We start from the raw sequence: 12,461 nt of genomic DNA on the forward strand, positions 1-12,461 counted from the left end.
CCGCCCTTAGGATTTGGAAAAAACCCACGGTCAGTCAAACGTCAGGACCTTCGATGGGACCAAGGTGCTGAAATTTGGTCCATTTCCTGGGGCGTGGGACCCTGCGGTAGCTCTACCACACACACACCCCCTCCCCCCGCCCCCCTGCCTTAACGCGTTCCTTCCCCTTCCGAGGCACGCTTCACAAACCGTCCTTCTGGCAGCATCTGGAGAAGCCTGATGGAAGCAAACCCTTAAGCAGGGAACTCCTCTTCTATACACACGTGTCCTCATCCTCCTCTTGGGCACGCCGAACCCGTGCCACGGTGCACCACAGCCTGTGGGAGCTGAGACCCTTCCCGTGATTTTGGGCGTTCCTGCTGCCGGCCCAGGTGGGGACAGCTGATTGTGGGCCTGGATGAGAACAACCCGAGTCCTTGCAAGCTCTGAGCAAGAGCTCCATCGGTGAGGCAGGGGAGGTGTGCTGCTTGCTCACTTGTCCCTCCCATAGAATCAGGGATTCTTTCAGGTTGGAAAAGACCTTTAAGATCATCAAGTCCACCCGTTAACCCAGCACTGCCAAGTCCACCACTAAGCCATGTCCCTAAGCACCTCATCCATGTGTCTTTTTAAATAACTCCAAGTATGATGACCCAACCACCTGCCTGGGCGGCCCATTCCAATGTCGTTCCATGGGAACGGTCACCTCCGAGCCTGGGGATGGTCACCTCTGCAGCAGAGAGTTGGTCACCTGGGGGCCTGGACCCTTCACAGATGGACCCTTCCCCTGCCTGCATGTACTGTGCCTCCCTCAGAGCCAGGGGATGCTGCTACCAGAGCTTTTGATCCTGATGTGGACAAGAAGCAGCAAGAAGGAAAACCCGGTGTTTCCCAACACTGGCAGAGTGGCAGTGTGCCATAGCACATGAACTTTCATCGGGCCGAGCGATGAACGTGTGTCCCATCCGCCAGCTGGCGATGGCATCATTGCTAGGTGGTTCCACGCCAGAAACTCGAATGAACATCCCAAAACAAAAAGCAGGTATATGTTGGTATATGTAGGTTTCCACCTCCTCTCCTTGAGCAATGTAGTCCTTTCTGACAGTGAAACTAGGTCGTCCTGCGTACTCGCAGGAGGCAATTCGGTTTGTCTCAGGTGTAGAAAAAAGCATTCTTGTATTATATATGTGCTGCTCTCTGGGCAGTGAAGGAAATTACCCTCTCGAGGGGAAAGGAACTGAAAGGTTTGTTTGTTTTGAGAGGGTTTGATAGAAGGTGACATTTGAAACACCAAGTATTACTGTTAAATTTTATAGCTCAGAACTATTATTGGGCTATATCCTAGAGGTTTTACTCAAACCCATGTTTTTAAACACCGATTTCTGGAAGTTAAGCTAAAGTGTATTGACATCAAACACCTTAGGTATTTGGTTTACTTTTCAGACACTTTGAATCCTTGCAGGGTAGGGCCTATGGAGACTTCCAAAAGGCAAAAATTTCACTTCGGAGCTTTCGACCGCTTGTTACGAGGCCTGGTCTATTGTAATTGCATTGGTTTTTTTATCTGCTGTTATTTTTCCCCAAACAGTTAATTCAATCACAAACAGTTCTTAACTGTGAGCAGTAGCTTTAGTTCAAGAGCAGGACTTGATATTGGGGTTATTCATATGAATCTACACAGCCCATAACCTCTTCCTCTGAGGTAACCAGATGATCACTAAGATTAAATACTAACAAAAATTATTATGAACCCATATATGAATGAACTGATTTCGTGTGTGTGTCCGTCCCCTGTACCCGCCCCCCCCCCCAATATTTACTAGATAACTTGCCTGGGAAATGTGTCTTAGTTTGGCTCTCATGGTTGACTCTAAGCCTCCTCTTACCAATACCCCTGAGACTCTTCGGTTAATTTTGTGGCACAAAATATTTAATTATGTGCTCTGCCAAGTGAATACAAGGTCTCAAATTGAATTTCAGCTTCCCTGGGCAACTATTTTAGACATTTTGGTAGAGTGTATTTTTTGCGTATTTTCTGCGTGCCAGATCCTGGCCCCATATCCATCAAAATAAATCTTCAGTAGTTCCACTGAAGTCTTGGAACAATCCTAAGTTATGTTATTAAGGTCAGATTGTGACCCTGAAGCTCTGGCAGAGACCCAAACCAAGAAATTTGTGTGGGAAATTGGGGAGGGAATAAATTAGCACTTGCCTATGCTTTTTGTGGGAGTAAACTGTTACAAAGGTGTGAACTAAGATTAAAGGCTCCAAATCATGGTGGATATTGCTTTCCAGCTGTTTCTGCTGGAAATAGCTCTGTGTGTATGGGATGGGTCCTTATTTTCTGGTGGTGCTCAGTCTCAAATAACAAGCAATTTCACTTCCCCTGACTGTCCCTGTCCCGCTCACTCCCTCCAAAGAAAAATGACTTAATCTTGTAAAATGAAAGTCCAGGGGTAGGTTCTAGCTTGGTTTTGGTTTGTTGTTTTTTTTTCCTCTGGTGAATTTAAACTGTCGTTTTTCTCTCTACCAAACAAAAGTGGCAGGTCTAAACAGTATTAAGTAATTGTGGTTGTCATACTGCACATTGTACTGCAGAAAAAATTAATTGCTGGGTTTTTTTCTGCCCGGGGGTTTAAGCAGCGGTCCCTTGGTCTGACTGGGAGCATGTCATTTCCCTCCCGATTGAGACTGCGTACCGTCAGGCAGCATGAAAGGATTCCTGTACAGCTGCACTGGGTGAGTGGGCGGGCATCTCATTCAGTAATAACATCTAATTTATACAGCCATGAAAATCTACGGCTATAAATAAACATTTCTGACTGACTTTGCATACTTACTCAAAATAAAATGAGAGGGAGAAACAGGCTGGAAAGAGAAATCTAGTGTAAATGTCATAAAGGCCAGATCCTCACTCAGTGTACCTCAGCAAAGCCTTTTGGAAATCACAGGGAAAATGTGAATTTGTGACCAATGATGTATGTATTCCTCCTTACAGGGCTTCACGTGCATCAGACAAAGGGGCAAAGCAAACCTAGCAGCCCAGCAGTCGTGTTTTGGGGACAGGTGTTCCTGATCGCTTTCCCAAAGAGCATGACCGGGATCCAGCTTTTCCATGCAGGATGTAACAGAGAGCAGTGCCTCTTCTCAGCCCTTTTCACAGAAAGAAACTCCCCTGCTGCTCCACTGTGTTTATCCTCTCCTGCCAAACCCCTGTAGTCCAGCAGCAAAAGTACCACACTGGATCCCAAAGGTAAATCTTGGTGCAAGCAGGAGCCAAGGACAAGGTCTGCTGCTCATCTTCTGGCTGGATGTTGAAAGAAGTGCCCCTCCATGTCAAGGCCCAGGTGTTGTTTTGAGTTTTTGACATTTAAACTGCTCGCACAGGACTATTAGTACAAAAAAAAAAAAAAAAAAGCCCCAAACAAACAAAAAAACCCCAACACCCCACAAAAAAAACCCTTCAAAAAACCCTGTACAAGGAGTCTCCTGAACTTTCTCCTCTTCCCTAATTCCTTCACAGTTTTTCTTCTGTCTGCCTCTCTGAAATATTTCCTTTGACCAGCATCTTTCAGCTGAATTCTTTCCATGTTCTCTTTCAGCTTCAACAGAAAAGGAGGGAGGGGGGTGTGTGTGTGTGTGTGTGTAATTGCTTACATTCCCCTTGGAAAGCTAGCTGGAGCGAGTTATCTAGATAAGCTGGGAATTTCCGAATGGGCACACATCTTCCGTTGAGTTAACTTAGTTTACAGTCTAGCCCTAGTATGGTAACTTCCCAGACTAGAATTTTATCAGGTGCTTAACATGTGAGAGGAACAACCTTATGTATACTTTTTTTTTTTTTTTAATTGCTGACAGGCAGCTTGCAATGTGTTTCATTTTTACTAAGCTCCAGCAGCATTTGAAAGATGAAAACACCACCCCTGTGAACTGTGTGCACAGTAGCCCTAAGCTCAGGGCTTTGGCAGTGAAGATGGAGTTAGGCATTTAAGTACTGCAACTAGTTTCAAATCCTCGCTTAAATGCAAGGCTAATAACAGAGATCTTTCCTTTTTCATGTTGACCATTAAGGAACACTTAGGCTACTGTCGGTTTTGCCTGTTTATTGGAGTTTGCAAAGCAGATCTCCAGTGTTTCAGACGTTAACAAGATGTTGAGGCTAATAACAGAAATCAACTATATTGAGCAAGATTAGTAAACATGTGAATAGAATGTAATTATATGGCAGGCAGCTTTATGTTAAACAGTGCTTTAAATTAACATGCTTTCTGTCAAAGCAATCATACAGTCAGTATAATTAGGTTACTTTTGCTGCAAGATTAACTGAAACCAAGAAAAAGGAAGAAAGTGATGCATTCAGATTTCCTGTTAAAATGGAGGGGAGATAGTATGCATATTAATATTCCAGAATGTTTCTCGTTAGAAGAATTTGGCTTCATGGTAAACTTTCTGAGCAGACATTGCTAATTACAGTCCTTGTTAGCCCAATTTGTTATCTAGCTAGCTTGGAAGTCACAGCACTGTTAAAATTGCCCCTCCTCCTAATCTTTTCCAGACTCGATGAAGGGTAATCCAAACAAGAGCTGGCTTGCATTCACAGGTCTTTTACAGTGTGGTGCCAAGCTCATGAGGGAGTTCGTTTACCAGTGACGAGCTTTAACCATGGACACATCCTCACGTACATTGTGCAAGAGAGGAGAAATCTGTGTAAACAGATGAACACAAGTTTCTTATTCATAGCAGTTGCAGAGTTATCATGTAAGAGGCAAACATTTCATATTTTCCACCAGTTTTCCATATGTCTGATGACATAATGGCTTCACCAGAAGCTGCAGTGCATTGGAGAAAGGATTTATCACAGCTGCATTTATTTTCCTCTACTTCATGGCTTCAGTATTCATGGAGAGATTGTTTGGCTTGAAGAGGACGATTCACTTGCCCTTCCGCCTGTAGTCCCGTATTGCTATTGAATCTCCTGTTCGGAGGCAGAGGAGAACAGATTATTTGGGGAAAAAAAAAGGCATGCCAAAGAAGTCATCTCACAGAATTAGCACACTCTTGGAGGAGGATGTGAACCTGGCCCCAGCCTCTCCACATCCCTGGGGAACCAAACCTGTCTGGGAGTGGGAGTAAGCTATGAGTGGGTGGCTTGGACCAGCTGCCAATGCCGAAGTGGTGCAGAAGTCAAATGAGCCCGGGATGTCCCTAGCAAATAAAGGTTTACTTGACTTCTGAGGAGGGATTTGAAATCTGCCATGGGCCACAGCCCTTGCTTTGCTAGTGGGGAAAAAGTATCTGCCACCAAACAAGCCTAACTTGGTGCAAGAATTAACATAGAAAACCTTAAAAATATGGCTCATCTGAAAAGGCAGGAGATGATTCATCCTGCAGGTAGGATATCTGGAACATCCTCACATGCCTGGCCAGGATGGAAGAGGACCTACCAAAGACCCACGGCTTTTGGAAGCACCAGCTAGAGTCCAGATGTGCTACCATGGGGCAATAACCAGATACATTTGGGCACCCTTATCCAAAGCACTGTCTCAGTCTCTCTTCTTCCCTGTTGATGATTGTTTACCCACAGGGAACCTGCTTTTAAAGGTGCTTTCCTTGTCCACAGACCTCAGAGGCTCTGAAACACTATTTGCTGTGTTTTATTTATCACCAGCCTGTATAGCATTTGGCAATTGATCTAGTATGGAACAAAATCCTGGTACTTCTTCCCTCCCATATAATCCCAGAATTATTTTGTACTGACCAAATAGAAATTTTAAAGATGAGGGAGAAAAAACTCCACCAAAAAAAGACTGGACTCTTAGGCCAGGGACAGCATATTAGCAAGCACCTGTTAATGTCTGGCTTCCAGTGATGGAATCATAAGCCCTGGGTCACTAGAGCTTCCGACCCCGTCTCCCTCCAGTAGATCATCAGATAAACTTGTCAGCAAGAATAGGGCATGTGACAGATGGTGCAGGTTTCCTTTAAATAGCTAGACTCCGCTACCCGACGGGTAAATTGCAGCTTGGGGGAGTGACAAATAGGAAGGGTATAAATATGCCATCACAGGTTTGTGGCACAACTAGGATGAACGGATGAGGCAAAAGTAAATATTCATAACTGGTTTGCAAAATTTGGGCTGTAAATCCTCTCACATTTGGGTTCCATTCATCATTGGCAATACCGTGAAGTTGTAGGTATAAACATTAGTTGTTCATCAAAAGAAACAGGTATACCCTGGGCCCTTATTCTTGTTTTTTTAAAGGCATGATAGGCCAAATGAAGATCTCTTCTGGAAAAGAGGCTCAGTTTAAAAATTCCTCCCGGACTCTGTAGTAACAAAGGGTGGAACCTGTGCCTGGATTGATAACTACCTGCAGAACTTGAGTATGTTAATGCATACAAAAACTGCAGTTCATAAGCGTCTACCAGTACAATGGCAGAATGACATCATACCCCACACAGTTTCCCTTTGCATCCTTTTATTTGCCACTCTGATTTCTGCAACCTCAACAGCTGCTCAGAAGAATGAGAACATCAAGAATTCAATCGTGTCGTAGCATTGCTTTGCATTGCGCAGGTTTACGCACTTGTCACATAGGCTGGGTTTCCCAATAGCTGACTACAGCGTATTCAGGGAGCTTGGTTTCACCAAAAATAAAACCCAGGGAAAACAATCGATTCCCAAAACATGTTATATGTTTCTCAAAAATGCTCTTAATGCAAAAATACTCCAAAAGGAAGAGGAAAAATCCATTAAAGAGCAGATTGCTGTTGAATTTGAGCTCAGCCTTAGGTGAACCCATTTCAGCAATATCTTCACAAGATATTCAAGAGCTCGTAGAAGATCTGGAGGAGCACATCCATCTGTGCACTGGGCATGAGGAAGTTACTCCACTGTCTTTTTCCTGAGTACAATGGCTCTTACTTTTGTTGTACTGCCTCACCCCTTGTTTTACAATATCTTTAATTTTGGCTTTTGTCTTCACCCCCCACAGTGTTCCTCAGGCAGGTACTGGCCAGAGCTTTTCCCAGTTAAATCACTGGTGGAGCAGGTACCTGTGCTAGCTATAGCTCCTATCTACCTACATTTCCAAGTACTGAAATGAAGCAGCTGATGCATGTTACCTTGATGTTGGTTTTGGGGTTGGGTTTGAGTTCGGGGTTTTGTTTTTTTTTTTTCCCCAGGTGTGTTAAATGGAAGGAAAATAAGTCTGCTCCATCTTCAAATGGTGGTGCCAGAGAAGAGACCTTGCCTGAAATGTTGCTCTGTCTGATGTGGAGAACCTGGGTCTCTATTTGTCCTGAGGATCTGTGGTTGTCTCACCAGGAGCAAAACCTAAGGGAAAACTGCTTTGCTTTATTTTTGAGGGTTCTCATTTGACCAGTCAAAGTAAGGTGAGATCAGTTGCCTATGTGATGTTTCCTACCCATCGGGAACAGCAGAAGCTACTGTGTGGTTCATCTTTGGTACTTGGACCCTGCAGCCAAATTCTTGGCTGAGGTAAATTTATGGCAGTAAAAGAATCAGCCCATTGTTTCCAATTATCCTCTTTGGAGTTTCTGTATTACTCAGCATTGTCTAGTACTCCAGAAACTCTGGGATTTAAAACAAAAAAAAAAAATCATTACTGGTACTATTTTCTGTGCCTCTCAGGCTGTGCAGCTGGGTTGCCTTAGTTACCACCAATCCAACTGTGCAAGTGGAGGGAGAGGCACATGAGAGATAATACATTTTTAAAACCTCCAATACTGTATGAAGCAGTTTGTCTATAAATAATAAAACAAATTTAGGGTCTGGCATCTTTTGATTGTTCTGAAAAGGAAAAACAAGGTTATATTATTTGACAGCCTGGATTTTCCAGCTCTTGGAAATGACGCTGGATCTTTTTGGTCAAGCACAGGACAAAATTTAAAAATGACTTGTTTGAAGCTGGAAGCTGCCATCCATAGACTGTGGAATAAGTTGGAACTGAATATACATTTAAGGGTGAAGAAGAGTAAATATTTATGTAGCTAGCTTTAGGAAAAGCAATAGTGGCCTGAAACTACAAAGGAACGTGGTAGAGAGCCCACATGAAGTATGTGGTATGCTGTGGGACAGCCTTCATTTGCAGCATAGCCTGCCACAGGGTGCAAGTCCAGAGGAAAACCAGGCTTGCCACTCACACAGAGCTGTTTGTTAACCATCTCTTGCACCTTTGAATAAATGCAACTGATCTGGGCACAGATTTTCTTCCTTCAGGTGGGAAAGAAGGAAGCAGCAGCAGCTGCCCTGGAGCCTTTTCCTCTGGGGCAAAGCCTGGCTGCAGCAGCCCAGGCAGGGCTCTCCGCCTTGGCAGATGCCACTGGCATCAGGTCTAATTGCTCCAGGTGTATCCAGATGTGCCTATAGAAACCTAGTGGGCAGCTGCATTCCTCTGTAACTCGAACTGTGCCTTTGGGGGACCGAGCAGGAGGTAAAAGGGAGGGCGGAAGTGCCCTTCTATGTGACCTTTCTTTTGGGGGAGGGAGGAAGTGGGCAGGGTGGAGGGTATGGAGAGATGAAGAGGTCTGTCCTCTACCTACCACCATGGATTGTTTTGCTTTGTGTGTGGTTGCTTTGTGGTTTGTTGTGTTTGGTCCCTCTCCACCTCCCCCGCCCCACCCCCCGCAGGGTCATTCTAACTGCATTATCTCCCTTATTCTGCTGGGAAGGTGATACAGGAGAGGGCAGGATGAAAAAAGGTACGTGGAGCCATTTTTGCTGCTAGAAGAAAGTTATGTCGGAATTGCAGCTTCATTCAGTTTGCAGCTGTTTTTACTCCAGCGATGCTGAGCCAAAGATTTGCCTCAGTCAGGAACATATTAAAACTCTGGCACACTCTAATTTGGATTAGCTTCCCTCTGGCTGTGTTTCAATACTTACCGGGACCTTGTTATCAATACCAACTTAAGGAAGTCCTACCCTTCTCTTGTGTGGACACAGCTGGGAAATGGATTGGGAAAATGATCCGAGTTGAAAACAACCCCTGCTCGCAAGAAACAGGCATGTGCGGAAGGAGTGAGGGGTGGTGGGCAGGAGCTTATTGAGGACTTACTGCTGCCAAAGCCCCCGTATTGTCAAACTGCAGCCTCAGACACCGCAGAGCTGTCAACTATTGGGGTGCAGCTTGCCACTTCTTTTATCAGAATACAGCAAATCCAGGGAATGCTGCTCACCCTGGGGGTGAAGAGCTGAGGATGAATGTGAATCAGCGAGCAAGAGTTTGCAGAGACATGGGGAGCTGTAACTTGGGGGGAGTGTCCTGCACATGGATAAAAACACCATGTCATTTGTAAGGCAGTGATTTTGCAACTCCTTTGAAAAATATCAGGTATTCATGGAGAAGCAGACCCACCAAACACAGGACTCCCCCATGGATTGTAAGAGCATGCCAGATACCAACAGAGGCTATCATGTATGCCGTGGTTTTATATATATTTTCTCTGAGGTGACATTCATGTTGTCACAACTGGGGGTGCTTTTCAGCCTTTCCGTGTGCACAGAAAAGAAAGTTGAGCCCTTGCCCCATTTTCTTTAGAGATCTCTGAAATTAACATCTCTTAAATGAGTGCATTTAGTCAGCTGTTCAAAATGCATCTAATTTTTGCAGTTAATTTGATCTCTGGTTGGCACAACCTTTTGTTTGACCAATTAACACTTTGGAAATCAAATTATTTTAGTTCTGATTATGTCCAATTTATGCATCAGGCATACTCTAGGCCTGAAATTACTAATACTTACTCAGTGATGAAAGAATCTGATACCTAGATGTATCAGATATCAGATCTCATATAAAGATTCATACTGTCTTGTAGTGCTGATGTGGTCTTTGATTAGTAATAGTTACTATTTATGTGATGCCTCTTAAACCAGAGCTAGTGCAGAAAGGCTCCAGATCTGTTTTCATTTACCAGCAACCCTCATCTCATATCACATTTATGCAAGGATAGAGTTTGTCCAAAATTTCCAAACATGGACATGTAGAGCAAGCATCTTATTTACAGAGGTATCAAGCGGTGAGGTTCGTTAATCAGCACATTTGAAAGTCAGTCTGCTCCTTTTAGGTAGCTGAGTACGGATGGTGAGAGACTAGCTACAGACACTCTACTTTAGCTTGACAGGCATGTGAGACTTCACAAAACGGATCAGGCATCAAATGTTCCCCGAGAACAGAGGGAGGTTGTCTTATTTATTTTCAGAGGTGTTTTTGCAGTGTTTTTTCTTTCATCAGAAAGCTAGTTGAAGAATTTGCAAATGTTCACACATTTGTCCTAAATAAAATACACACAATTTCCTGACAGGAACACTTTCATCCTCAAAAACTTAATCTTGAATGAAAAAGGAGAGAGGAATCAGAAAGGAAAATTATGATAGCAATCCCATGCCAAACCACCAGAGCTGCTTCATCAGTTCATTGTTTCTTTGACCTGTTGACTGTGACCCCCTAAACTACTAACCTTTCTTCCCTAACTGCCCATTTGTCCAAGGAAACTGCCTTTCATTCTTTTTAAATCAGCACTGATTATACCACTAACCAAGCAGAAGGGAGATGCTCTCAACAGTTTGTAAAACTTTCAGAAGTGCTCTCTTACGGAGCTGCTGCGATGCTTTCACTTGGATACACTACTGCCTTCCTGTAAGTTGTCAGCAAACAGTGCCATTCCCTGGCCTGACAAACACCACAAGATGCAGATATAAGAGTTTTAGCCCAAGTGATTTGGTTCCTCTGGACCCTTCTTTGAGAAATAATGCAAACTCCAGGGATTATGCTGGTAAGAGGTGCTTCTTGAGCCACATAAGAGAAACCTGGCCCAGCCTTTTACCTGGTAGGGCTGAGATTCTTGCTCAAATTTGTTGTCTGTTTGTTAGTAACCAGTTAGGACCTGGCAATCTCAGACACCCCAATGCCACCCTGCAGTGTACAAGGGCCCCCTTCCTCTCCCCACCTGCCTAGGCGATGACAGGAATTCGTTTTAGATAATATTTTTTTCACAGGGATCTAAATGAAAAACAAAACTTGGACTGACCCCATATCATACGGTTGAGGAACTCCCCGAAGTTGTAGAAAGAGACGATGATGGCAAGGCTACCGGCAAAAAAGGCTGCTAGCCCGGCTGGGCTGAACAAAGCAAACAGAGGATATACCCACTCTCCCGTTACAGAATAAATCCACAGGACCCTAGACAAGGAGAGAAATGACCTTTGGTTAGGACCACTCAGTTAGAAGAACCACTTCATGATTTTTAACTCCTGAAGGGCCAAGTTATCAAAACAATCTTGATACAGAGAAAATTAGCTCAGCTGTTGATGTCTCTCTTCGGCATTTGGGGTATTTGCTGTGAAGCACACTTGAGCCGCTGCTAAATTAGATGAGTTTCAGCGCAGGCTGAAACACACGCAACGTTCTGCTGTCATCCTGGTGGCATTGGCTATTAACAGCAGTAAAATAACAGTAAAATAGCAAAATGCTCAGAAATAGGGATGTGCACTTGACTATTCAAATAAGCTCTCACGCATGTGCTTGCTTTTGAGCTACAACAGGTTTTTAGCTCCTATCCAGATCTCGAGTGTCTGTGGAGACAAAACGCTGTTTCTCATTGTCTGTATCCTGCTGCTGTTGACCACTGTTTTGGGAAGTGGAACGAAGTTTTCAGGAGGCAAGAGGGCAAGGGGAATTCTCCTGCACCTTTTCTCTTGCTCTAAGGGGAGGAGGAGGAGAAAGCAGATAGGTAGGAAAGGGATGTAGTTGCTTTGCTCCTTTATGCCAGGACCATTAGCAAATCACTGTTAGAAGAAGGAAAAGAAGGAAAAGGAAGAGAATGAATATGCCTGCTTTATAGGGCTTAATTTCTTCTACTGAGACCCGCTCTTTCTGCCTTTCTGTTCTCTCAAAAAGCATTTTGTTGTGGCTGTCAGTTCACTGATAATATTTTCATTGTTTATGGCTCATAAGACTGCCTGGTAGCAAATGTCTGAACTTAAGAATATAAAAACGGTCTTTCTATATTAAATATAGGAAAAAATATTTTTTATGGATAAAATTACAGATATTGTATTGAATATGTCAAGAATGTAAAAGATAGGGCAGGTCTTCAGTGATCGTTGGAATGTGCCGTTCTAATGATGGGCAGTCCTTCCCTAAAGAAAAACCCCTTTGGTTGCAAAGATTCCTACAAGGTTTAATTCTTGATTAAAAACCCACACATCTGAGGAGCATGCCATACTTTCCACCACCAGTGCTAACATGGGAATGCAATCCCACTCTCTCTGATGGCACCCAGCCTGCCAACTTACGCTGAGCATCACGCCGTAAAGAAAAGTGACAAACAGGCTGCCCCACCAGCCTGAAACTGTGTCACGAAACTGAGGAATGGGAGAGTGCTAAGTGTAAAAAAAAAAAAAAAAAAAAAAAAAAAGCCCGAAAAGATTATATCTCCTTTTTCAGTTAGAAAAGGATGGG

General features: G+C 43.9%; 1 protein-coding gene across 1 annotated transcript in view; it reads right to left on the bottom strand.

Annotated features, from left to right (window-relative positions):
• Positions 1-4,910: 4,910 nt before the first annotated feature.
• Positions 4,911-12,461, bottom strand: part of ADTRP (androgen-dependent TFPI-regulating protein) — a 30,788-nt gene continuing 23,237 nt past the window's right edge. Inside the window, 2 exon segments of the mRNA XM_010158965.1 lie at positions 4,911-4,954; positions 11,029-11,180. Coding sequence (XP_010157267.1) covers positions 4,911-4,954; positions 11,029-11,180 — 196 coding nt within the window.

The sequence above is a fragment of the Eurypyga helias genome, unplaced genomic scaffold (assembly GCF_000690775.1).
Source record: "Eurypyga helias isolate BGI_N326 unplaced genomic scaffold, ASM69077v1 scaffold18250, whole genome shotgun sequence".
In the NCBI taxonomy this organism is placed as follows: Eukaryota; Metazoa; Chordata; class Aves; order Eurypygiformes; family Eurypygidae; genus Eurypyga; species Eurypyga helias.